At 41.8% G+C, this 24,292-nt stretch overlaps 1 protein-coding gene across 9 annotated transcripts in view; it reads left to right on the plus strand.

Moving 5' to 3' along the window:
* The window catches only part of BBS4 (Bardet-Biedl syndrome 4), a 46,315-nt gene extending 25,702 nt beyond the window's left edge, over positions 1 to 20,613 (plus strand). For 8 of the 9 annotated variants that reach the window (XM_032244736.1, XM_032244741.1, XM_032244737.1 and 5 more), the window contains 10 exons: positions 5,822 to 5,875; positions 7,548 to 7,675; positions 10,841 to 10,895; positions 12,179 to 12,247; positions 13,865 to 14,017; positions 14,118 to 14,289; positions 17,655 to 17,724; positions 18,311 to 18,452; positions 18,966 to 19,167; positions 19,690 to 20,613. In XM_032244736.1, the coding sequence (XP_032100627.1) occupies positions 5,822 to 5,875; positions 7,548 to 7,675; positions 10,841 to 10,895; positions 12,179 to 12,247; positions 13,865 to 14,017; positions 14,118 to 14,289; positions 17,655 to 17,724; positions 18,311 to 18,452; positions 18,966 to 19,167; positions 19,690 to 19,799 (1,155 nt within the window). In that variant the 3' untranslated portion in view covers positions 19,800 to 20,613. Of the gene's footprint in view, positions 1 to 5,821; positions 5,876 to 7,547; positions 7,676 to 10,840; positions 10,896 to 12,178; positions 12,248 to 13,864; positions 14,018 to 14,117; positions 14,290 to 17,654; positions 17,725 to 18,310; positions 18,453 to 18,965; positions 19,168 to 19,689 lie in introns of those variants that run through there. The other variant, XM_032244744.1, reaches the window with a different exon arrangement.
* The last annotated feature ends 3,679 nt before the right edge of the window (positions 20,614 to 24,292 follow it).

The following is a 24,292-nucleotide window of genomic DNA, read 5'->3' on the forward strand; positions in this document are numbered from 1 at the left end:
TTTCTTTTCTTTTCTTTTCTTTTCTTTTCTTTTCTTTTCTTTTCTTTCTTTCTTTCTTTCTTTTTCTTTCTTTCTTTCTTTCTCTTTCTTTCTTTCTTTCTTTTTTTTCTCTTTCTTTCTTTCTTTCCTTTTTCTTTTCTTTCTTTCTTCTTTTCTTTTTCTTTTTTTTTTTTTTTTGAGACGGAGTTTCGCTCTTGTTACCCAGGCTGGAGTGCAATGGCGCGATCTCGGCTCACCGCAACCTCCGCCTCCTGGGTTCAGGCAATTCTCCTGCCTCAGCCTCCTGAGTAGCTGGGATTACAGGCACGCGCCACCATGCCCAGCTAATTTTTTGTATTTTTAGTAGAGACGGGGTTTCACCATGTTGACCAGGATGGTCTCGATCTCTTGACCTCATGATCCACCCGCCTCGGCCTCCCAAAGTGCTGGGATTATAGGCGTGAGCCACCGCGCCCGGCCTTCGGGTATTTTTTTCATCGTTGGAGTTCCATAATGCCAGCAAGAGGCATCGAGTTGTGTTTCATGCCTTTTTCCCATCCCCATCTGTGTGACATTCAGTTGGCTCTTTCATTCTGAAGACCCTTGCCTTTCTGTGGGTCAGGGTCTTTGAGTAGTTCTTTATTTTTCCCCTCCCCTTCCCTTTGTATCAGTTGGGGATTGTGTGTAACTGCAACTGAAAATTTGATTAAACATTGGCTTTACAAATTAGGGGTTTATTTTTTAATTCTTATGAAACAAGATGTCCAGATAAGTAGTTGCTGGCATTGATTTGGTGGTCTAGGATGTCAAGGCTGTGAGTTTTCCTCATGGTTAGAAGAATGCTGCATCTAACATCACATCTGCATTCTAGGAAGGGGGAAAGAGAAAGCAACAAGAAGAAAAGGACAGAGCCTATATTGGGAAAGCACAACTTTCCCAGAAGTTCCCCACAGACTTCCCCTTATGTCATATCAGTTCCCCTTCTATAAGGAAAGCTGGTAAATGTAGTTTTTAATCTGGTCACATTGCCACTCTAAACAAACAGGGTTCTATTAGTAAGGAAAAAGAGAAGAGTAGGTAGCAGGTAGAAAACTAGCAGCATCTGCCACACTGTTTTCCATTCTTTTTTTTTTTTTTTTTTTTTTTTTTTTGGGACGGAGTTTCACTCTTGTTACCCAGGCTGGAGTGCAATGGCGCGATCTCGGCTCACCGCAACCTCCGCCTCCTGGGTTCAGGCAATTCTCCTGCCTCAGCCTCCTGAGTAGCTGGGATTACAGGCACGCGCCACCATGCCCAGCTAATTTTTTGTATTTTTAGTAGAGACGGGGTTTCACCATGTTGACCAGGATGGTCTCGATCTCTTGACCTCGTGATCCACCCGCCTCGGCCTCCCAAAGTGCTGGGATTACAGGCGTGAGCCACCACGCCCGGCCCTGTTTTCCATTCTTTATGATATGTTCTCCACAACTCTTAACTTGCCACTCATTTTCTACTTCCTTGACTTTTTTTTTTTTTTTTTTTTTTTGGAAAAGGAGCTCATTCTGTCGCCCAGGCTGGAGTGAGTGCAGTGGCACGATCTCGGCTCACTGCAGGCTCTCTCCCCTAGATTCAAGTGATTCTCCTGCTTCACCCTCCCAAGTAGCTAGGATTGCAGGTACCTGCCACCATGCCTGGCTAACCTCAGAGATGAGGTTTCACCATGTTGGCCAGCCTGGTCTCCAACTCCTGACCTCAGGTGATTCACCCACCTTGGCCTCCCAAAGTGCCAGGATTATAGGCGTGAGCCACTGCGCCAGGCCCTTTTTGTCCTTTTATTGTACATTCAGGGCATTTATTCAGTCTTACCTTCCAGATCATCATTTTCGTTTTTAGCTGTTTGTATTCTGTTATATAGCCTATCCATCCAATATTTATTTCATTTTCCTTTATTGTATTTTTAATTTCCAAAAATCTTGTCTTCTTGCAATAGCCTCGCCAATATCTCTGATTCTTGAAGTTCTGTTCTGCTTCCCAGAGTTATCTTTTTCTTGCTCTCTTCATTTTGGTTCTTCTATTTTATGCTGTTAGTGTTTTTCAAGTATTTGATGATTCTTGGAGAGACATTCATATCTATGAATGAAGGATTAGATTTATTAGTACACTGAATTAGCATGGATTTCCTTTGCATTTCTTATGGGGCACTATTATTTTTGAAGTGTGTTCAATTTGCTTTCCCTCTGGACGTCTGAAGACTGAGTTGATTCTTTATGCTGTGGAGTATGTTATAGCTAACAGCCAGAGTGAAGCTACAGATAAAGAAAATTCATATATTTTAATTCAGTTGGTTTTTTCAAAAAATGAGTATGTCTGCTATATGCCAAGCACTGCTGTATGCCCTGGAGATGCAAAGGCGGACTGGTGGACTGTAGGATAATCAACTAGAATAGGAAATACAGGAAGCAGGAGGAGCAAGTTTTGGAAGAAGGTGATGGTAAGAAATCAGAGTTAACTCCTATCTTTCAGAGGATTTTGGACATGATAAGTTTTAGGTTGTTTGGTGATATCTAAATTGAGGTGTGTCCAGTATGGTTGGATATAGAAATCTGAAACTAAGTGTTTTGGCGTAGAGATATACATTCTGAGTCAACAACACAAAGGTGGTAATTGAAACCATCAGATTGGATGACATTACCCTGCAACGAGCTGAGGATGGAACCCTTGAAAAAAACAGTTTTTTACTTTTTTTTGAGACAGCACAGGAAAAGTTACTGCTTTAATGCAGGGAGGAAACCCTGCACTGTGTATGGGGGCCAGGACCCTGGGGTGGCCAACACCACAAACGGTCACCATACAGGCCAGCGAGGAGCCAGGACCCACCAAGAATCCCTGGAACATCCCTGGGTGCTAGCAGTTTTTAACTTTGCTTTCTAAACTTTTTTTTAAGAGACAAAATTTCCTAGGCTGGAGTACATTGGAGTGATCATAGCTTACTGTAACCTCCAACTCGTGGGCTCAAGTGATCCTCCTGCCTCTGCCTCCCAAGTAGCTGGAACTACAGGTGCATGTCACCATGCCTGGCTAAATTTATTTTGTGGACATGAGGTCTCATTATGTTGTCCAGGCTGGTCTCAAACTCCTGGCCTCAAGTGATCCTCCTCCTACTACTTCCCAGAGTGCTGAGATTACAGGTGTGAGCCATCAAAAACCAGTTTTGAAAGACTGAGCGGAAGAAGAGAACCCATAGAGGGAGATAGGGAAGAGGTAAAACAGGAGAACTCAGTGTCACGGGGAATGGAACATGTTTCTTAATTTATCCAGTTGGTTGAAAAAGCTAATTTGGTATTACTGACTCATTTGGGATAACCACCCATTGTTAACAGTAGATGTGGTCATTCACAAAACGGCCGTTCTTTTTTTTTTTTTTTTTTTAATTTTTTTGAGACGAAGTCTCGCTCCGTCACCCAAACTGGAGTGCAGTGGCATAACCTCGGATCACTGCAACCTCTTCCTCCAGGGTTCAAGCTATTCTCCTGCCTCAGTCTCCTTAGTAGCTGGGATTACCGGTGCACATCACCATGCCCAGCTAATTTTTATATTTTTAGTAGAGATGGGGTTTCACCATGTGGGTCAGCCTGGCCGCGAACTCCTGACATCATGATCTGCCCCCCTCGGCCTCCCAAAGTGCTGGCTTTACAGGCGTGAGCCACCATGGCAGCCCCCCCCCTTTTTTTTTTTTTTTTTTTCCCACTTTTTAACTTTCCTTTAAAATTTTCCCCTTCATGGCATTTTTCTTTTCTTTTTAAAATTTTTTAATGATTTTTCATTTTATTTTTATTAACAGCCCTTTTCTACCCTATGTATTTTATAAGTACCTATAGAAAAACTTGTAGTAGAGTGTGGTGACTCACACCTGTAATCCCAGCACTTTGGGATGCTGAGGCAGGAGGATCACTTGAGCCCAGGAGTCTGAGGCCACACTGGGGAACATAGAGACCCAGTCTCCAGGAAAGCAAAAAAAAAATTAGTAGTCATGTGTACTTGTAGTTCCAGCTGTTCTAGAGGCTGAGGTGGGAGGATCACTTTAGCCTGGGAGGTTGAGGCTTGCAGTGAACTGTGATTTTTGTCACTGCACTTCAGCCTGGGAAGCAGAGCAAGACCCTGTCTCCAAAAACAAAAAAGAATACCTAGCTCTACTTTATTTGACTCATCAGGGTATTCCACATACAACAGGGGAATAGTAATTCCTCCTATTATCTTATTTGACTTTTGGAACAGCTGTGTTAAGTAGGGAGGATTTCCCCCATTGACAAGTGAGGAAACTAAGGCTTTGGATGATGGAATGTCTTGCTGAAGTGTAAGAAGTTGCTACAGTAAGGTTGTTGCTGAGCCAGAACTGGAATTCAGGCCTGTGATCTAGGACGATCTAAGATTCCTCATCTTAAGACTGATCTTTCCATTGAACCGACTGCCTTTGTAAGATGTTTGCTGGATTCCCTTACCTCCTGAAAGATAGGATTTGACTCTGATTTGTTCCATTCCCCTTTGCAAATTTTCTTTGTTGTCATGTTAAAGATTTTAAAAGGTCAGAGGTTAGCCTTCAGGACATCTATGTATTTACTTACTTACCTTGACAGTTCTTACTGCAGAGCAGGACATTTAAAGAGCAAGAAAGGCTTTATTTCTGCCTTGTCTTTCTCCATGAATGCATTCTGATAGCATGGCAAAGATGGAAGTATGCAAGTTTTGGGAAGCAGGCCTGAGTTCAAATCCCAATGCGCTGTAATATGGACATGATTTGAGTTGTGATTGAATACAATTTTTTTTTTTTTTTGAAATGTGAGGCATTTGTGGGATAATTGGAAATTTGAACATAATTGAATATCTAATATCAAGCAATCACTCATTTTTTTTAGTGTGACGATGTGGGTAGATTTAAAAAAGGCCTTATCTTTTACAAATACATAAGCTGGTCTTTTAGTGAAGCAGAACTGGAATGCTTCTGCAACCAAGGTAGATACTTCGCCTTTTTTGCTTTATCTTTTCTTTCTGTAGATCAAAGGTTGGCAAACTTTTTTTTGTAAAAGGTCAGTTAATATTTTAATTTGTACAACTTCATACAGACTCTGTTGCAATGACTTAACTCTGCAGTTCTAATGCAAACGAGCCATACAGAAACAGTGGTTGTGTCTGCATTCCAGTGAATCTGTACTTATAAAAAGGGGCAGGGAATGGATTTCGCCCATAGACCATAGTTTTCCCACCTTGCTCTAGACTTCTGCAGATGGCTCCAATTACATGTATTCCCCCGTAGCGGACTCCAGGTGGTGCTGTCAGTCCTCAAGTCCACATCACCTAGTGAATTTAGTACTTGCAACTAACTAGCTCTCTTCCAATTCCAGATTCCTAGGGAAAGGAATTCAGTTGGGTCAGGTGTCACTGTCCAACTGTCTTGCCTTAAGGGTGGAAATGTGGTGGCTGGCAGCCCTCTCAGCAGGGGCTGTGGGTAGTCTCTCCTGAGAAGAAAGCCCAAAGGGTACGGGGTGATAGGCAGCTCTCAGAAAGACATGGGGATGGGCTGGGTATGTGCCCCAGGGTGCCCCATAGATCCAGGAAGATCACCTGTTTATTCTGCTTTTATTTCTTATAATCCATGTTTTTTAAATTGAAGAACTAATTTTTAACAAATATATTTGAGTATGAACTCTAAACCATGCATTACAGTCAGCTTTTTATTAACGTTTAAACCTTGCCGAGCAATAACAATCTCTAGATGTCTGTTCTTTCACTTTAATTACTTACTGTGGAATTACACCTAAATTGTTTCCCTTTTTTTTTTTTTTTTTTTTTTTTTTAATGTGCTTAGGAGATCAGCCATAACCTAGGAGTTTGCTACATTTATCTGAAGCAGTTCAACAAGGTAATTTATAGAAGTGGTGATGGATTTCACTGAGGGTGCACTTGCTGTTGCAGAGTTACATTGCTCATTTTGTATTATCCTTGGTGCTTGCAAAGGTTTTTGGAACTGAAAATTAAAATTACCTTTATACATTTACTTCTGTTTTAATTTTCACTTGTCATTATTCATCTGTTGTTTTCTGCTTTTAATAAGAACATGTAAAGTTCTAGAAATATGAGAGAATGGCAGTTTTTCTCCTTTCTTCTTTTTCTCTACCTCCAGTTTAATTTCCCAGTATAGAAATAAATGCTTAATGAAACATAAATATCAAAAAGTGGACCCTTAAGTCTTAAAGGTGTAATCATGAGCATGTGAGTGATCTAATATCCTTACAGCAACTGATTTTAGTTTTTAGGGTCATTGAAAATAAATTTTAAGTGGATCTGGTTTCTGAGTTTTAAAAGTTTTAGTTATTTTCCATGATGAGAATTTGTGTTTGTGATTAAGCTATAAGCTCCTATATCAGAGAAAACAATTTGAGCTTACCTTGATACTCAGGTAAGGAAAAGTATGTATCGTAATTGAGGAACAGACAAAATTACTGAGAGCTCTAAAACTTAGTGATGGGAGCGTTGGGTAGTTTCCTTCATAGAGCTCACACTTAGTGATTGTGAAGTTTTATTCTCCTTTCTCCAATGCCACCAGGACTGAGAATCTGAATTAGTACCCATTTGACAATGTTTAGTTTGTATCAATTTGCAGACTGGGATAACATAATCTATCCCACACTGGTGTAAAAAAAAAAAAAATGCACATTAGCAATTGGGTTGTAAAAGTAACTTTTCTCTTGAGATAGATAATAAACAATATATGTTCATAAAATACATTTAGTGGGTCCCTTAGGTTTTATAGATGGATCTACAGTTTTATATACTTGATTAGGAGATATTTCTCTTCACAGACAATTTCAAACATTCATATTTCTATTCACAGCATTATTCTGAGTCAGGGGAAAAGAAGGATTGGTCTTTGGTTGGACCTGTACTGAGAAGAAATAGATTTTACTGTATAGCTAACAGGCTAGGCAAATACAATACTTGGCATTTATATAAATACTTGTTGGATCAGCGAATGACTAAATACCTTTTTGTTTACTAGGAGGTAAACTCCTCCAGAGCAAGGAGTTGATTTTATTAATTGAAATATATCTAGCACCCAGAACAGCAAGCACTCAATGAATACTTGTTGGGTGAATAAATGAGAACAATCTATTTATTCATTTATCATCACATTGGTGGGGAAATGGGGGCCCACCACAGAGAAATTTGTGCATCTGGTCAATGTTACAGCTGGGATTTAGTTTAGTATAGTACTCTACATGTACTATGATGTCTCTTTTGACTTATGAAGTATGAGTCATAGGTATGAATATCAAGCAGTAAACATTCAGAAAGATTAATCATCTTGCATAAATTCTTCCAAGTAGCTTCAGAAGCAGATATCCCATGTTGCCAGCTGTCTTTTCAACAAGGACAGTTTTGGTATGTTTTGGTCTTTGGGTAGTGGGGGCTCTTTGCTGAAATGTGATGGTCCTATGTCAATACAGCAGCAACTGTCTTTACATTAGCCATATCAAGCTATAGTTCTTTCAGTGGTAGTAATTTGGTTTTCTTTGCTTTGTCAAACTTGTCAGGCACAAGACCAGTTGCACAATGCCCTGAATCTTAATAGGCATGATCTGACTTATATAATGCTGGGGAAGATCCACCTGCTGGAGGGAGACTTGGACAAGGCCGTTGAAATCTACAAGAAAGCAGTGGAGTAAGTGTATCTGTTTCCTTTAGAACAATGAGAAACTAATATGTTTAATTACTTATTGTGTGAGTTAAAGGTGAAGCTGAGGTTTAAGTTAAGAGCTCCTGATGGCTTCAGTAAGGTAGACTGTGTTTCTTTCTCACCTCTCAGGATGGCTGCTGCTTTAGGTTAGCTGGGCAGCTCTATTCTACAAAGGGAGCCAGGGATCCAGGTTCCTTCCTTATTGACCCACCATTCCTTAGGTTGTTGTCTTTATCTGCATGGTTGATGCTGAATGTAACATCCACATCCAGGCTGTGGTAGGAGGAGATGGTATGGGAAGATAAGTATGGAATAAGCATCTGGCAATAATTTTATATTTCCTTTTGAGACAGGCTCTTACTCTGTCACTTAGGCAGCTCACTGCAGCCTCAACCTCCTGGGCTCCAGCGATCTTCTCCCTTCAGCCTCCCAAGTAGTTGGGACTACAGGCATGTGCCACATGCCCAACTAATTTTTTTTTTTGAGATGGTCTTGCTCTTTTGCCAGGCTGGAGTGCAGTGGCCTGATCTTGACTCACTGCAACCTTCGCCCTCCGGGTTCAAGTGATTCTCCTGCCTCAGCCTCCCAAGTAGCTGGGATCATAGGTGCATACCACCATGTCCAGCTAATTTTTGTATTTTTAGTAGAGACAGGGTTTTACTATGTTGGCCAGGATGGTCTCGATCTCTTGACTTTATGATCTGCCTGCCTCGGCCTCCCAAAGTGCTGGGATTAAAGGAGTGAGTCACCATGCCTGGCCTATCCAGCTAATTTTCAAAAATGTTTTTGCGTTGACAAGGCCTCGCTATGTTGTCCAGGCTGGTGTTAAACTTCTGAGCTCAAGCCATCCTCTTGCCTCACCTTTCCAAAGTGCTGGGATTACAGGTGTGAGCCACCGCACCTGGGCTTGGTAATAAATTTCAAATGACCCAGAAATTGCACACATCGCTCCTGCTAACATTCCATGGTTCAAAACTAGTTGATAGTTGCAAGAGAAGTAGGCAGATGCACACTCAGGGAGAAGGAAATAACAGATTTAGGAGTTGGCTGACAGTCTGCCATTTTGGTATCATATATTAGCAATAGATACTTCTGTTTTTGGAGATATTATTAGGGACAGAAATCTTCTGATTCAGTTTTAATGGAACTGATTGGCTTTCCCATGATGGTGTTTCATATTTTCTCTCTAGAAACACATGCTGTCTTTTCTGTTTAGGGTCTTGTCTTGTTTCTTTCTTTCCTTTCTCCTTCCTTCCTCCCTGCCTCCCTGTTTCCCTTACCTCCCTCTCTTCCCTCCCTCCCTCCCTCCCTCCCTCTCTTTCTTTTCTTTCCTTCATTTCCTCCCTTCCTTTCCCTCCCTCCCTTCGTTCCTTTCTTTCATTTCTTTCATCGGAATCTCACTCTGTCACCCAGGCCTGAGTGCAATGGTGTAACCTCGGCTCACCGCAGCCTCTGCCTCCCAGGTTCAAGCGATTCTTACGCCTCAGCCTCCTGAGTAGCTGGGACTAGAGAAGTGCGCTGCCATGCCTGGCTTATATTTGTATTTTAGCAGAGACAGGGTTTTACCATGTTGGCCTGGCTGGTCTTGAACTCCTGGCCTCAAGTGATCTGCCTGCCTTGGCCTCCCACAGGGCGTGAGCCACTGTGCCTGGCCTTGTGTTGTTTCTTTTAAATCGGATAGCTATAGCCAAATGCTTTGTCTCATTTGTTTGGTCATTTAACAGAATGTCTGATCTATGGTTCAAGGTTTATTATTCCTAATAATTAGATTCTGAACTAAACTTAGATTTCTGTTAATTTATTATCTTTGTCTTCTACCATGGTAGTAAATTTTCTGGTTATGTCAGTCACAACATTGCTTTCTGAATTTTTTTCAACCACATTTTGTGTCTAAAAAGACAGAAAAATCACTCGGTTTGTTAAGCTACAGAAGCGACTTTTGTCATCAAGAAGCTGTATATATGGGCAAGTAATAAGGAGCATGTAATAAGTGCCTCTGTGATGCTAGGTAGTAGCCCCGACCCCTGACCCCTGCCTTTTAGAGGTCGGCTCTTTGAGATTAAGATACATAAATCCCAAGGGGGACATTCTTCCAGTAACCGATCAAGGACTTCAGTCACTAAATTTCCCAAGAGAGAAATGTGGACAGCTAAAATTTGAAGCCTTACTGAGAAGATAGAGACCATTGTTGATGACCTACAGCTTCGAAGAGAATAGTCATGTTGTAGTGGGGGACCGATACTGCTAGAATTATAGAAGTTACCCGGCTTTGGGGAGGGAAGTGATCAAAATGGATGTTTATTATGGCAGAAAGTGAAAGGCAGATTCCCAGTTGAATTGAGAAAGCTGTTTGGTCAGCTCAGGGCTTCCCTGGCTGGGGCTGTGCATCTTCTGGTTCAGGTCTCCCTAGAGGTAACCAGTGTCCTGTGTTGTTCCTTAGAAGCAGGAGACATTGTTCATAGCCCTTTGGTGTTTTACTGTTGCAACTGTCTGATGATCCTATAGTTAGATCATCCCAACTCAGTGTTGCTTTGGTTTGTGACAAAGACATATTAGTGAGGGATTGAGCAGGCAGACAATATTTTGCTTAGATCAGCATTTACTTCCAAAGGTCAGTAGCACCTTCTTTCCTAGGATTGGTATGTATCTTCTTTTGTTTCATTTGGCTACTTAGTATAGCTTTCTGTTTAAGTGGAGAGAAGAGCATTAGGGCCTTGGGATCCAAAATTACATAGAAAATTATGCTGCCTGGCATTGTGAACACAATGAGAATAGAAAAAAAATCCCACAAGAGAGGACTGGTGAAACTATGTGTAAGTTCTAGACTGACTTGGTTTATAAAGCATTGTTCTTTAATTTTATTAGTGTGACCAAGACAGTCATGCAAAACATTCTTTCTTAGGACTTTTACTCTAAGAAAGGAGTCTGAATTCTAAGCCCCATTTGCTTCTTGCTGAGCAGTTCTCCCTATTGCCAGGGCTGAGATGATCTACTTTTGATGGCGGTTCCCAAACTGCCTTCAGGGATTTCCATGGGGAGCAAAAGGTTCAGTGGGGCCTGTCAAGTATTACACAAGGATACATTGCCATGCATGTGTCTCCGTGTTTCTCATCCACATCTTGTTTCCCTCTGAGCATCTCTATGTTGCAGGTTCTCACCAGAAAATACAGAACTTCTTACAACTTTAGGATTACTCTACTTACAGGTAACGAAAACTCTTGACTCATTCATGCATTGATGTTAGAAATGCTTTTGGGTTTGTGTGTCTGGTGGTTTTCCTGCATTTTGATATTTATCTTACTAAAGGTCAAAGTACATGAACTACACTCTCTATCTGATAGTCTTTGCTAAAGGAATTAATTTTCTGCGTTTAAATTTGGAGTAATTCTATTTTACCTTAGTGCAATTATAATTCTTATCTAGGCTGGGCGTGGTGTCTCATGCCTGTAATCCCAGCACTTTGGGAGGCTGGTGGATCACTTGAGCCCTGGAGTTAGAGACCAGTCTTGGCAACATAGGGAGACCCTGTCTCTACAAAAAATACAAAAATTAGCCAGGCATGATGACATGTGACTGTAATCCCAGCTACTTGGGAGGCTGAAATAGGAGGATTGCTTGTACTTGGGAGGCAGAGGTTACAGTGAGCTGAGATTGAGCCACTGCACTCCAGCCTGGGTGACATAGCCAGACCCCATCTCAAAAAAAAAAAAAAAAAATTCTTATGTAACCCAGGAAAGAGCATATATGAGAAATAACTCTGGTGTTGGGGGGTTGTTACTTTGTTGTAAGGTGAGAAACTGATACAAGTAAGCACTTCTTAGGGCTTTGGGGCAAAGCCATTTCTGTGGATCTTTCTTCTCAGCCAGGGCCTTATTGGAAAGAGAGAAGGTAAAACATACTTTATCTAGAATAAGAAGTCTTCTGTGCCCTCCACATTCCTGAATGTGAATGGGATTCTTGTAGCTTAATGGATTCTCTGGCTGAGAATCCAGGGCCCAGGTATCCAAGGGGCCTTTCCCCCATCTCCAACATACACATTTGCCAAATTCCTTGTTCAGCTGACTCTGCCTCCATGGTGGCCTTTATGTCGATTTCGTTTTTCCTTAAAAGGAATCAGGAGCTTAACCCTGGGTCTTCCTGGGCTTTGGCTTGGGAGGCTGGCCCCACGGGAGATGAGGATACCCAGCTCATTTTCTGTCAAGAGGCATTAATATGGAACAGTGTTAGTGTGGCAGAGATGGTTCCTATCAAATATACTTTGACCTTATCAGGGGACAAATTAACAAAAATAGAAGGAGAACCATGACTGTGGGGATATTTAGTTTTCTTTATTTATTATCTGGTAACTGTAGCTGCTTTTTTTTTTTTTTTTTTTGGTCAGGAGAACTCAAAAACGCCAGGGCATTTCTGTTCTGGGTGTAATTGACCAGACTCTTTAACTGCCATCTCCTTGCTGATATAAGTTGTCTTGTTTGTTTTTTTTCCAAGCTCGGCATTTACCAGAAGGCATTTGAACATCTTGGCAATGCACTGACTTATGACCCTACCAACTACAAGGTATTGCAGGCTGTGAAGGCTCTGGCCTTCATGTAGGTGGTCCCATTGCTCCTAGAGGTGATCTGACCCTGGAAAGCAAAGGAATAGCTTCTTCAATTTGAATACCTGAGAAATAGAAAAAATATAAATAAAAGGGGGTTCTTCTTATTTGAAAATCTTGAAGTATGCTCAACTTCTAAAAGTGCACATTTGTTATAACGGACATGTAAGCCCTGCAGAAAGCAAAATCATAGTGCTAGTAAAGCTTAGGTGTTAACGTAGGAAATTAGCAATGCCTCCACAACTATTGTAAAAAAATAAATCTGCTGGGCCTGTTGGCTTATGCCTATAATCCCAACACTTTGGAATGCTGAGGCAGGAGGATTACTTGAGGCCAGGAGTTCAAGACCAGGCTGGGCAACATAGTGAGACCCCCATCTCTACAAAAAAAATTATTAACCAGGCATGGTGGCACACACCTGTAGTCCTAGCTACTCAGAAGGTAAAAGAGGGAAGATCACTTGAGCCCAGGAGTTTGAGGCTACAGTGGGCTGTGATGGCACCACGATACTCCAGCCTGGGTCAGAGTGAGACCCTGTCTCTAAAAAGAAATAATGATGTTGAAATGACTTCTAGAGTCCTAATGATTTGATACCACGTTTGTCTAGATGTGACTAGGAATGAGAAGGGATAGCATCACATGGATGAACATCATTGAGGAGATACAGCAAGACAAGCTGTTTATTGAAGGATACAAACTGAATTCTGATTTAGGAAGTCATATTAGCTTGTCAGCTCCCCATCTTGATACTTTTCCTTAGAGAAATGAAAGGACTGGGCTTGTGAAGCCTAAAGCTGACTCACCCTTTGTTGTATGGTAGAAAGAAATGTACCTTAAGTAGTCATGTATGGGTGTATTTCAGGTGTCTAGAACACTTGGTATACCAAATAAGGGCTGCAGAGAACAGATTAGTGGAATTTTTTACTTACAGGACCCTGGTATTCATTCTGAAATACTGACATTCCTGGCTAGAAGTAGGAAACAAATTAGACGGGTAAAGCAAATAACATTTTATGTTTCTTTTTTTTTTTTTTTGAAATGGAGTCTCACTTTGTCACCCAGGCTGGAGTGCAATGGCATGGTCTCAGCTCACTGCAATCTCTGCCTCCCAGGTTCAAGCAGTTCTCCTGCCTCAGCCTCTCGAGTAGCTGGGACTGTAGGTGTGTGCCACTAAACCCAGCTAATTTTTGTATTTTTAGTAGAGATGTGGTTTCACTATGTTGGCCAGGCTGGTCTTGAACTCCTGACCTTGTGATCTGCTTGCCTTGGCCTCCCAAAGTGCTGAGGTTACAGGCATGAGCCACTGCGTCTGGCTTGTGTGTGTGTGCATGTGTGCACGCATGTGTGTGCGCGTGCGTGTGCGCTGTGCCAAAGAGAGCCATAGTGTAGTGTGCAAGAACATTTCTCAGGAACATGTGTCCCAATAGCTTGGATACATTATTTATGTCCCTGGAAGAAATTTTTCAGTCCCATCTGTGCTGCTGGGCCTGCTGAGTGTCTATAGACTCAGGAAGGCTGCCTCACTGCTATAGCCTTTTGGGAATGACTGAATTACTTTCTCTGTGTTGTGTTTTCAGGCCATCTTGGCAGCAGGCAGCATGATGCAGACCCATGGGGACTTTGATGTTGCCCTCACCAAATACAGAGTTGTGGCTTGTGCTGTTCCAGAAAGCCCTCCACTCTGGAATAACATTGGAATGTGTTTCTTTGGCAAGAAGAAGTATGTGGCGGTGAGTGTCCCTCATGTTCTTTGTTTGCATTCATACATGTGGTTATTGCGTCTGCTTAGCTTGTTCTACTCCCTCATTGAGTGCTTCTTCTCTCCCATAGGCCATCAGCTGCCTGAAACGAGCCAACTACTTGGCACCCTTCGATTGGAAGATTCTGTATAATTTGGGCCTCGTCCATTTGACCATGCAGCAGTATGCATCAGCTTTTCATTTTCTCAGTGCGGCCATCAACTTCCAGCCAAAGATGGGGGAGCTCTACATGCTCTTGGCAGGTAAGAAACATTTATGTGGAAAAGTCTACCATCTGTACTGAGGGAAAAATGGGGTAGACTCTTAGGAGATCAATGGCTGTCTCACAGGAGCCATTCCCTTGGAGATCCTATATGAATCTGCATTATGTCCTGGAGCTTAAAGAAATAGAAAAGGATGACAAAGGAACTTGGTTGTTTCTAACTTGGGGCAGTTTCACTCAGAGAACAACAGGTTAAATAAAGATCATCCCTTGTTCACCTTTTACCAATTTTTTTCCTCTTGCCTTGAAAATTCATTTATGTATGTATTGAATCCAGCTAAGTTCCAGACAGCAAGTGTTAAGAGCCTGGGTTTTAGGTGGGGACCCTGCCTCTGCTATTTACTATATGTACCTAGGGCTGGTGTGAGGATTGCATGATTAAACGCTCAATGAATAATAGTGGTTTTGTTGAAATACTGATTTTTGAAAACTGTTGGTTTTATTGTGGTTATATAACCGGTCTATTATCATCAGGATTGCTGTTACTATAATTGGCCCCTAGGTGGTAGTTCCAAGTCAAGTGACCTTGTATTGAAACCCTGTCTCTTCTGAGCATGTTATACAGAATGCTGTCCTCTTCCTGAAACTCCATTGTATGCCATGCAAATACTAAAATTTATCAGAAGTTAGAATTAATCACCTTAAAAACTATGCACAACCATTTAAAGTACTGACTAGTCTTCCTACTAGCCTTCCAGTCTCATTTACTTACTAATGTAAAACCCAGAGCAGATTTCCAAATCCTCACTTGGCAGTGGTCTTCCAGTGTCTTTTTATTCCTTATTGTGGGGCTCTTAAGAGAAAGCTTGCAAAAGCAGTTGAGTCATAGTTATTTGAGGGTTGCCTGAATAGAAAATTTTTTTTTTTAAAAACACAGGTTTTATTATTATTTACTCAGATATGGTATGGGCAACAGATCAGAAGACAACTGCCATTGGAAAGATAGTCTGTTACAATTCCTGAGAAGGAGGGCATGCCACAGGATGCAGGGCCACATGGCGAAGCGCGGGGTCAATTAGGAGGTGGAGGGAGCAAGGGGTATGAGAAGAAATGCCCTCCCTGGGACAAGACCAATAAAGCAGGCTAAGCAGGTTGAGGACTGGCCAGTTTGAATAATTTCAGTGGGCCCCGGGCTATAGGGCTGTCTCTAGGTGTCTGCCACCTGACCCTGGGTGACTAAGACTGGGGAATATTGGCCCAGTGTCAGAACCTGATAAAGGAGGCAGTTGAGAATGTGGACCCTGTATTGGCTGGTCTGCATATAGAGGGCAGTCTTGCAGGGATTATATCTAGGAATAAACCGACCCTGGGAGGGGTGGTCTCCATAGGGTCAGTTAAGGCCTCAGATGTCAAAACATCGGGATAAAAAGGCTAAAGTAGGGTGTGGTGATACACATCTGGAGTCCTGCCTACTTGGGGGGCTAAAGCAGGAAGTTTGCCTTAGCCCAGGAGTTGGGAGTCTAGCCTGGGCAACACAGACTCCATCTCTTTTTAAAATTGTATTTCAGGTTCAGGGGTACATGTGTATTTGGTTACATAGGCACACATGTGACACATGGGGGTTTGTCGTACAGATTATTTCATCACCCAGGTACTAAGCCTAGTGCTCAATAGTTTTTTTTCCCTGGTCCCCCGACCCACCCTCCACCCTCCCCTCTACCTCAAATAAGCTCCATCCAGTGTCTGCTGTTTCCCTCTATATCTCCATGTGTGTTCATCATTTAGCTCCAACTTACACTGTAGTGAGAACATGCAGTATTTGGTTTTCTGTCCTGCATTAGTTTGCTAAGGATGATGGCCTCCAGTTCCATCTGTTGCTGCAAAGGACATGATCTTGTTCTTTTGTATGACTGTAGTATTCCATGGTGTATATTTACATTTTGTTTATCCAGTGTACTATTAATGGGCATTTAGGTTGACTTCATGTGCTATCATAAATAGTGCTACAGTGCACACACATGCATGTGTCTTTATGGTGGAACAATGTATATTCTTTTGGACATATTCACAGTAATGGGATTGCTGTGTCTAAGGTAGTTCTGTTTTTAGCTCTTTGGGGAATTGCCACACTGCTTTTCATAGTGGTTGAACTAATTTACACTCCCATGAACAGTGTCTAAGCATTCCCTTTTCTCTGCAGCCTCGCCAGCATCTGTTATATTTTGAGTTTTTAATAAAGTCATTATGACTGGTGTGAGATGATGTCTTATTGTGGTTTCGATTTGCATTTCTCTAGTCAGTGACACTGAGCTTTTTTTCATGTACTTGTTAGCTGCATATGTCATCTTTTGAAAATTGTTTACTTTGCCCACTTAAATAAGGTGGTGTTTTTCTTGCAAATTTGCTTAAGTTCCTTATAGATCCTGGATATTAGACCTGCATGGTTTGCAAATGTTTTCTCCCGTTTTGTAGGTTGTCCGTTTACTATGTTAATAGTTTCTTTTGGATAGTTGGATTCTAATGGGACATAGAAATGTAAACAGCCATGATGTAAGGCATAACAGCAATGCTAATTTTACAGAGTGGAGATGGCATTCACACTGGATTCTGAACAACAGCTAGAATGGAATAGCACAGAATGGCTGAGGAGCCACTGTGAACCAAGGCATGCTGCCATGAAACTGCAGTGTCCCTTGCTGTTAGTGGGCAGTAATGTTAGAGAATATGATGGGAGATGAGTCAGGAAAGGTATTCTGGGGTCAGATTATGGATGTCATGAGTACAGTGCAAGGTCTTTACCTTAGAGGCCATGTTTGTCCAGCTGGATTCCTAGATCTCTTCTTAGGTGCCTGGTAGGAGTGAGTGCATAGCTGGTGAGGTGGTGGAATGGGCATGGCTTCCAGAGCAGCCATTTCCATTTTATATATTAGGTGTCAAGGAAATACTGATTTTAAAACGTGGGGAGAGTGTTTTATTGCTTAAAAAAAAAAAAAAAAAACTTAAAGATCATGGTTATAGATATGGGGAGCCAGTGAGGATTCCTAAGTAGGATGGACACGTGGTTAATTTGTAAGTCAGTGAGATACCTGGTGGCACTGTGGAAAGTAGGAATGGAGGCAGGTGGGGACATTGGCACTGGGGGATAAATGGAAAGCCTGGGACTACTTGGGCCTGAACAAGGGCAGTGTAGGAAAATAAACTGCAAAAAAAGGATGCACAGAACTTGGCAACTGATGGACTGTAGAAAGGATCGTTGAAGATAGCACCAGGTATCTAAGCTGACCGATTTAGTACCCTCTGGTGCCATGAGCCGAGAGGGTGAAAAAGTTTACTTTTGGGGCAGTCTTAATGTTCCTTTTGTTTTCTAAGCTGAGCTCTCCAGCTACAGTGCTTTCTTTGTTGCAGTGGCTCTGACCAATCTGGAAGATATAGAGAATGCCAAGAGAGCCTACACAGAAGCCGTCCACCTGGATAAGTATGTGCTTCTTTAGAATGGTACTGTGGGGGGGTTGGACTCTCCAAAGGCATGAAGTGGTGCCATAGCATCGGTGCTGCCTGAGTCAGCCCAGCTGTTCCTCTATGGCAGTACACAGCAGGCCTCAGTGTGGAAGGATGTGGCTCCTAAGTACGTGGTGGCTCAGTAGGAATTGACACAGAAAATGTTTCCAGTCCCAAACTGAGTAATCAGGAGGCCAGAGAAAGTCAGGGCTGGCAGTGGGCTAGCTGGAATATCAGTGGGACTCTGGGCTGTTTAACTGAAGATAAACTTGACTCTTCCAGGATTTTACTCCACTGGCATCTGCTAGATGGCAGGGTAGAGATCCCTTTTTCAACCCTGGCCTAGGTCCTCTCTGTTGAGGGCTGAGATGTCAGACTTGGTCCTAACACCAGCTTTCCTCATTAGGCCATTAATTCCTTGATTCTTCTCCGCAGGTCTGCTTAGCATGGAGAAATCTCTACTTAACTAGTTTTGTTTTCTTCTTGTGTAATGAGAAGGATCTCCAAATGACCATTTGTTGCAGAGCCTGCAGTTCCATAGAATCCCTGTCTGTCTGCCACAGGTGTAACCCTTTAGTAAACCTGAACTATGCTGTGCTGCTATACAACCAGGGCGAGAAGAGGAGCGCCCTGGCCCAATATCAGGAGATGGAGAAGAAAGTCAACCTACTCAAGGACAGTAGCTCTCTGGAATTTGACTCTGAGGTATGTCTTATTAGTTGCCAAGAGTCTTAAGTAAGCTCTCAGGAGACTTCAGCCCAAATAATCCAAATCCAAGGTATTACACATCCATGGCTCTTCTGACTGTGATGTTTCTGGCAGCATGAGCTCATCAATAACAGCCTGAGAAAAACTTTCCTAGAATAATAAAGGAAATTCAGGCTTACTGAGTTATCTGTTACTGCTAATCCAACTCATCAAAGTTGAGGTCTGTGTCTATCTGTAGCTTCCTCCTATTTCACTTCTTGTAGGAAATGCAGTTTAGCCCAGTAATACACCAGGCTTGAATTTTTGGGTTTTGAGATCCTGTGTGAACCACCCTGTCATCCATTAAAGGCAATCTGTATTCTCTGCTGTTTGATAAGTACTTCCTGCCTCAACCGCTAGGACAAGGAGACACTGTTTCAGCTAAAACCCCGGGTGGAAGCCCAAAGAAGTGGGTTGGCTTGTCTCTAACAGTCATGCTTTTGATTCTTTTACTTCTTTTGCGGGCACAAGATGGTGGAGATGGCTCAGAAGTTGGGAGCTGCTCTCCAGGTTGGGGAGGCACTGGTCTGGACTAAACCAGTTAAAGATCCCAAATCAAAGCACCAGACCACTTCAACCAGCAAACCTGCCAGTTTCCAGCAGCCTCTGGGCTCTAATCAAGCTCTAGGACAGGCAATGTCTTCAGCAGCTGCATACAGGACGCTGCCCTCAGGTAGGATCATACAGAGCTCCATGAAGGCCTAGCAGGTACAAGCCACATGTGTCAGCAATGAGATTATAGCTTTCAGTGAGGTACTCTTCAGACTCATAACATGTCCAATTTAGTTTTGGCCACAAGGGGAGAAAAAAACCACAGGGTGGCCAAGTTGGCACTTGTTTCCTTAAGGTGAGCTGTGTAGTAGGTTACAGCTACTCAGACTTGGTTGGATGGTCAATACACTGGTCTATTCAATTTTAGCAATATGTTACTAAGTATATCCTGTTATGCAGTGTTTAGTTTTTACTGCTTTATCAGAAGTTGACGTGTAGGTAATTAAAGGTTTCTTTCAGTCAACAGTCAAGTTTGACTCACTGAAGGCAAACTTGACTGTTGCTTTCTCAGTTGTAGTCTTCCCTCATAGCTAATGGGTCAGTCCCACTAGTTCCGGAAAATGAGGTTTCCTCTTGTAACAGCAAAAAACGATTTCTTCTGAAATTGTGGAACTGAGGATTCAAGTTTTTATTTTGTTACTAGGTGCTGGAGGAACATCCCAGTTCACAAAGCCACCATCTCTTCCTCTGGAGCCAGAGCCTGCCGTGGACTCAAGTCCATCTGAAACATCCGAACAAATAAGAGAGAAATAAGAATAGAATGACCCCAAAGTAGTGTTTTTTTGGGTGCGGATAATGCTGGATTAGTAAAGGTGACATGACACAGGCAGAGTGGCAGCCACCACAGAATTAAAACACAGAACACAGTGTGTTTATGATCACAGGGAGCCAGCAGATGCGCCTAAGGTCCTTCCTTCACACCTGGTACTAGCATTTGAGGTCGGAAACCCTCCATTGCCCCATAAGCCAGGAAACAGTGAAAAGACAACATAGTTCAAGAACTGGGAACAAGAGGCTGTATGTAGTTCTAAGTAAGGTATATGATGCTGTTTGCTTTCAAAAGGACAGTTACCTCCTAGCTGACTGACCCCTTCCTTAGTTCAAGGAACAGCTGAGACAGACCTCTGCTGAGTAGCCCTGTGATGATCCTCAGGTTGTGGGGTTTATTAGTCCCCAAGGCAAACACAAATACTGTATTAATAATCCAACTTTAATAGCATAAATTTAAAAGAAAAAAAAGCTCTGTAAGTAAGTTGAGGCCCAGCCTGGTGAGTATCACAGCTGCCTTTGCCCAGAGGGAATCAAGAACAAGTCCCTCTAGAAGCCAGATCCTATCAGTATCATGAGGAGCAGCCCAGGGCTTGTCTGGCTTAGCACCAAGGATTCTAAAAGAGTTTCTTAGATGAGTAATTGTTATTGAAGACAGTCAGTGATAACCGCCAACCAGATGCTATCAACACACTATATGTCCTTTTTAGAATAAAGATTATGTATCATTCCTTTGGGGAAAATTGTTACTCAGGTATAAAAACAAGAGATTACAATAAAAACTGAAAAGAACCTATGATCACAGTCTTCCCTGTTTCTAAGCCTATTTTGAAATTGGAGTTGGAACCTTAAGGTCAAGTTCCTGCTTGGTACAGGCATGGCCTCTGCAGCAGCCCTGATGCTGCAGCTTTGATGTAGAGGTAAGCCAGCAATTTGCTTACTAAGGGCCAGTCCCCATTTTGCACTGAAGGTGCCCTTTAATCACCATAATTTAAAGATAGGAAACTGACCTACTGCCAAACCAAACTACGTTATTTTATTACAGGGTCTGTTTTCACATTGAAGCAGCAGCTAGAACTGAGCAAGAGCCCCTTCATTTCTTGTATCTCAAAAAGTACCAGAAGTGATGTCCTTGTTATTCAGCTGGTAGTATGTGGCAAACTTGGATTTGTACCCTGAACACTTGAGAACATTTGCATTAGCATGGAGTCTAGTGTATTAGAATGAAGTGGTCTATGAAACTGAAAAGGTCTTAGTGAAAAATGAGATGGAGAGGAGGAGAGATTTAGGAGCTAAAATCAACAGGAATTGGGGATTGACTGGATGTGGCAGGTTAAGAATAGACTGTGGGTTGGGAACCCATTTTCGGGGCTTAGATAACCAGAGAGAGTAAAGGAATATTGATTGAGGGTTGGTTGTAGAATCTAGTTTTAGATGTTTAAGATATCCAAATGATGATATCCATCAGACACCTGAATAGCTGGATTTCAGGAGTGAAACCTGGTTTGAAGATAAAGATTCAGGAGTAGGCCAGGTATGGTGGCTCACACGTGTAATCCCAGCACTTTGGGAGGCCAAGGCCAGAGGATCACTTGAACCTAGGAGTTTGAGATCTGCCTGGGCAAGATGGCTCAGACCTCATGTCTAGGAAAAAAGTAAAAAGTTAGGTGTGGTGGTATGTGCCTGTATTTTCAGCTGTTTGGGAGACTGAGGCAAGATCACCTGAGCCTAGGAATTTGAGGTGGTAGTGAGCTATGATCATGCCGCCGCACTCCAGCCTGGGAAAGAAAGCAAGACCCCCGTCTCAAAAAAAGAAAAATATATTTTTTTAAGATTCAGGAGTAATTTAGATTTTGGGGATCATCAAAACCATAGATTTGAAAGGAGTCATCCATGGAAAGCTAGGAATAAGTCAACAGGCAACCAAAGAAGGAAAATAAGTATTTAAAGAGAAGCAGAAGAGCCCACAAAAAAGAAGCATAGGATACAAGAGAAAAACCAGGAGAGTAGTACTATGGGAAGCCAAGGAAGAAAGATTTGGGAAGGGAGTGGTCAGCCTCATTGAACCCTTCCAACAGAGAGGTGCTGTTATCCTCATTTTATAGAGGAGAAGGCTGAAGTTAGGAGAGGCAAAACAAATTTTCCAAGGTAAGTGGCAGGACCAGGATTTAAATCTGGGTCTGGATGCAAAGCTCTTGCTCATTACCATCAATAATCAAGCAGTGATGTACCTTTGATAAAGACTTGAAGACTGAATGAGTAGATACTGGACTACTTTTATTTCAAAAAGCTTTTTGATGTAGAGGCAAGAAGTTTTTCAGAGGACAGAACCATATTCATTACTCTGATCTCAGAAACTTTTAATATTTGGGGAGAGAAGTGTAAAAAGGTGGTCTTTTTTCTTTAAGTATAGCATGGTAGAACTGAGAGAATAGAAGAGCAGGGCTTTTGAGTTTTTCCACACTCCTTGTGCGCTAGATGGTGCTTTGCTACTAGGACAGCAGTCAAGAAGCAATGCTCTCCACATTTTTTTTTTTTTTTTTTTTCAAAGAAAATCTGGCTGGGTGCGGCGGCTCACACCTGTAATTCCAGCACTTTGGGAGGCTGAGGTAGGCGGATCACGAGATCAGGAGATTGAGACCATCCTGGCTAACACAGTGAAACCCTGTCTTTACTAAAAATACAAAAATTAGCTGGGCATGCCTGTAGTCCCAGCTGCTTGGGAAGCTGAGACAGGAGAATTGCTTTAACCCAGGAGGTGGAGGTTGGAATGAGCTGAGGTCATGCCATTGCACTCCAGCCTGGGTGACAGAGCGAGACTCCATCTTAAAAAAAAAAAAAATCAAGCCCAAACTAAACTCTTCTAGGGTGTTTTTGGGCATGTGAACTTGCGATTTCTCATTCACTCTGGTGAGATAGGAGCTATTCTAATTTTTAGTATGGGGGTTGGTTGCTCATGTCATCAGAATGTTTAACAGAATTAGGAAAATGAAACCGAGAACATAATCATAGCTATGGATGTGGCTTTAGATTATTGAAAAAGAGAGGCAGGAAAGTAGAAGAAGTATGAACTAGCAATGAGAAAAAAATACCCTTCTTGCTGAATAATAATAGACAAAACTGTGCATTCCAAAGACAGTAAACTTTGGAGTATGTTACTACAATTATTTTGTTTTCAAAGAACGATCACTAGTGCCTGATAATGACTGAGTAGCTCATGTTGGACCAGTCCTTCCACAAATAACAAATGTAGTACAAGTGGGTAAATATAAAATACTATCTTGGTTTAACTTTTTAAAAAAATACATATGATTGTTCAAAGAAAAAATATCACAGTGTATTGTGAGGCTGAACATAAATAAAGGTAACATAACAACTATAAAGCATATATGGTTGCAACATTTTGATATTTTATGTAGTGGGGCACAAAACTAATGCTAAATAGTTTGTGAAAAGTTGAGCTTGGTCCTAGCCAGAGCAATCAGACAAGAGAAAGAAGGGACATCCAGATCGGTAAAGAGGAAGTCAAACTGTCGTTTGCTGTTGACATGATCATATACCTAGAAAACTCTAATGACTTTCAAAAAGCTCCTAGAACTGGGTAAATGAATTCAGCGAAGTTTCAGGATACAAAATCAATATACATAAATCAGTAGCCCTGCTACACACCAACAGCAACCAAGCCAACAGCAACCAAGATGAGAAATCAAGAACCCAACCCCTTTTATAATAGCTGCAAAATAACAAAAGAAAAACAACTTAGGAATATACTGAACTAAGGAGGTGAAAGACCTCTACAATGAAAACTACAAAACACTGTGAAAAATCATAGATGATAAACAAATGGAAATACATCTCATGCTCACAGATGGGTAGAATCATACTGTGAAAATTACCAGACTGCCAAAAGCGATCTATGAATTCAATGCAATTCCCATCAAAATACCAATATCATTCTTCACAGAATTAGAAAAAACCATCCTAAAATTCATAGGGAACCAAAAAAGAGCCTGCATAGCCAAAGCAAGACTAAGTAAAAAGAACAAATATGGAGGCATCACATTACCTGACTTTGAATTATATAACAAGGCCATAGTCACCAAAACAGTGTGGTACTGGTATAAAATCAGGCATGTAGACCAATGGAACAGAATAGAGAATTCATAAATAAAACCAAATACTTAAAATCAACTGATTTTCGGCAAAGCAAACACTAAGGGGAAAGGATGCCCTATTCAACAAATGGTGCTGGGATAATTGGCAAGCCACATGTAGAAGAATGAAACTGGATCCTCATCCCTCACCTTATACAAAAATCAACTCAAGATGGATCGAAGACTTAAATCTAAGACCTGAAACCATAAAAAATTCTAGAAGATAACATTGGAAAAATCCTTCTAGACATTGGCTTGGGCACAGACTTCATGACCAAGAACCCAAAAGCAAATTAAACAAAACAAAGATAAACAGTGAGACTT

This window comes from Sapajus apella, unplaced genomic scaffold, assembly GCF_009761245.1.
Source record: "Sapajus apella isolate SASKATOON/1434 unplaced genomic scaffold, GSC_monkey_1.0 scaffold55, whole genome shotgun sequence".
NCBI lineage: Eukaryota > Metazoa > Chordata > Mammalia > Primates > Cebidae > Sapajus > Sapajus apella.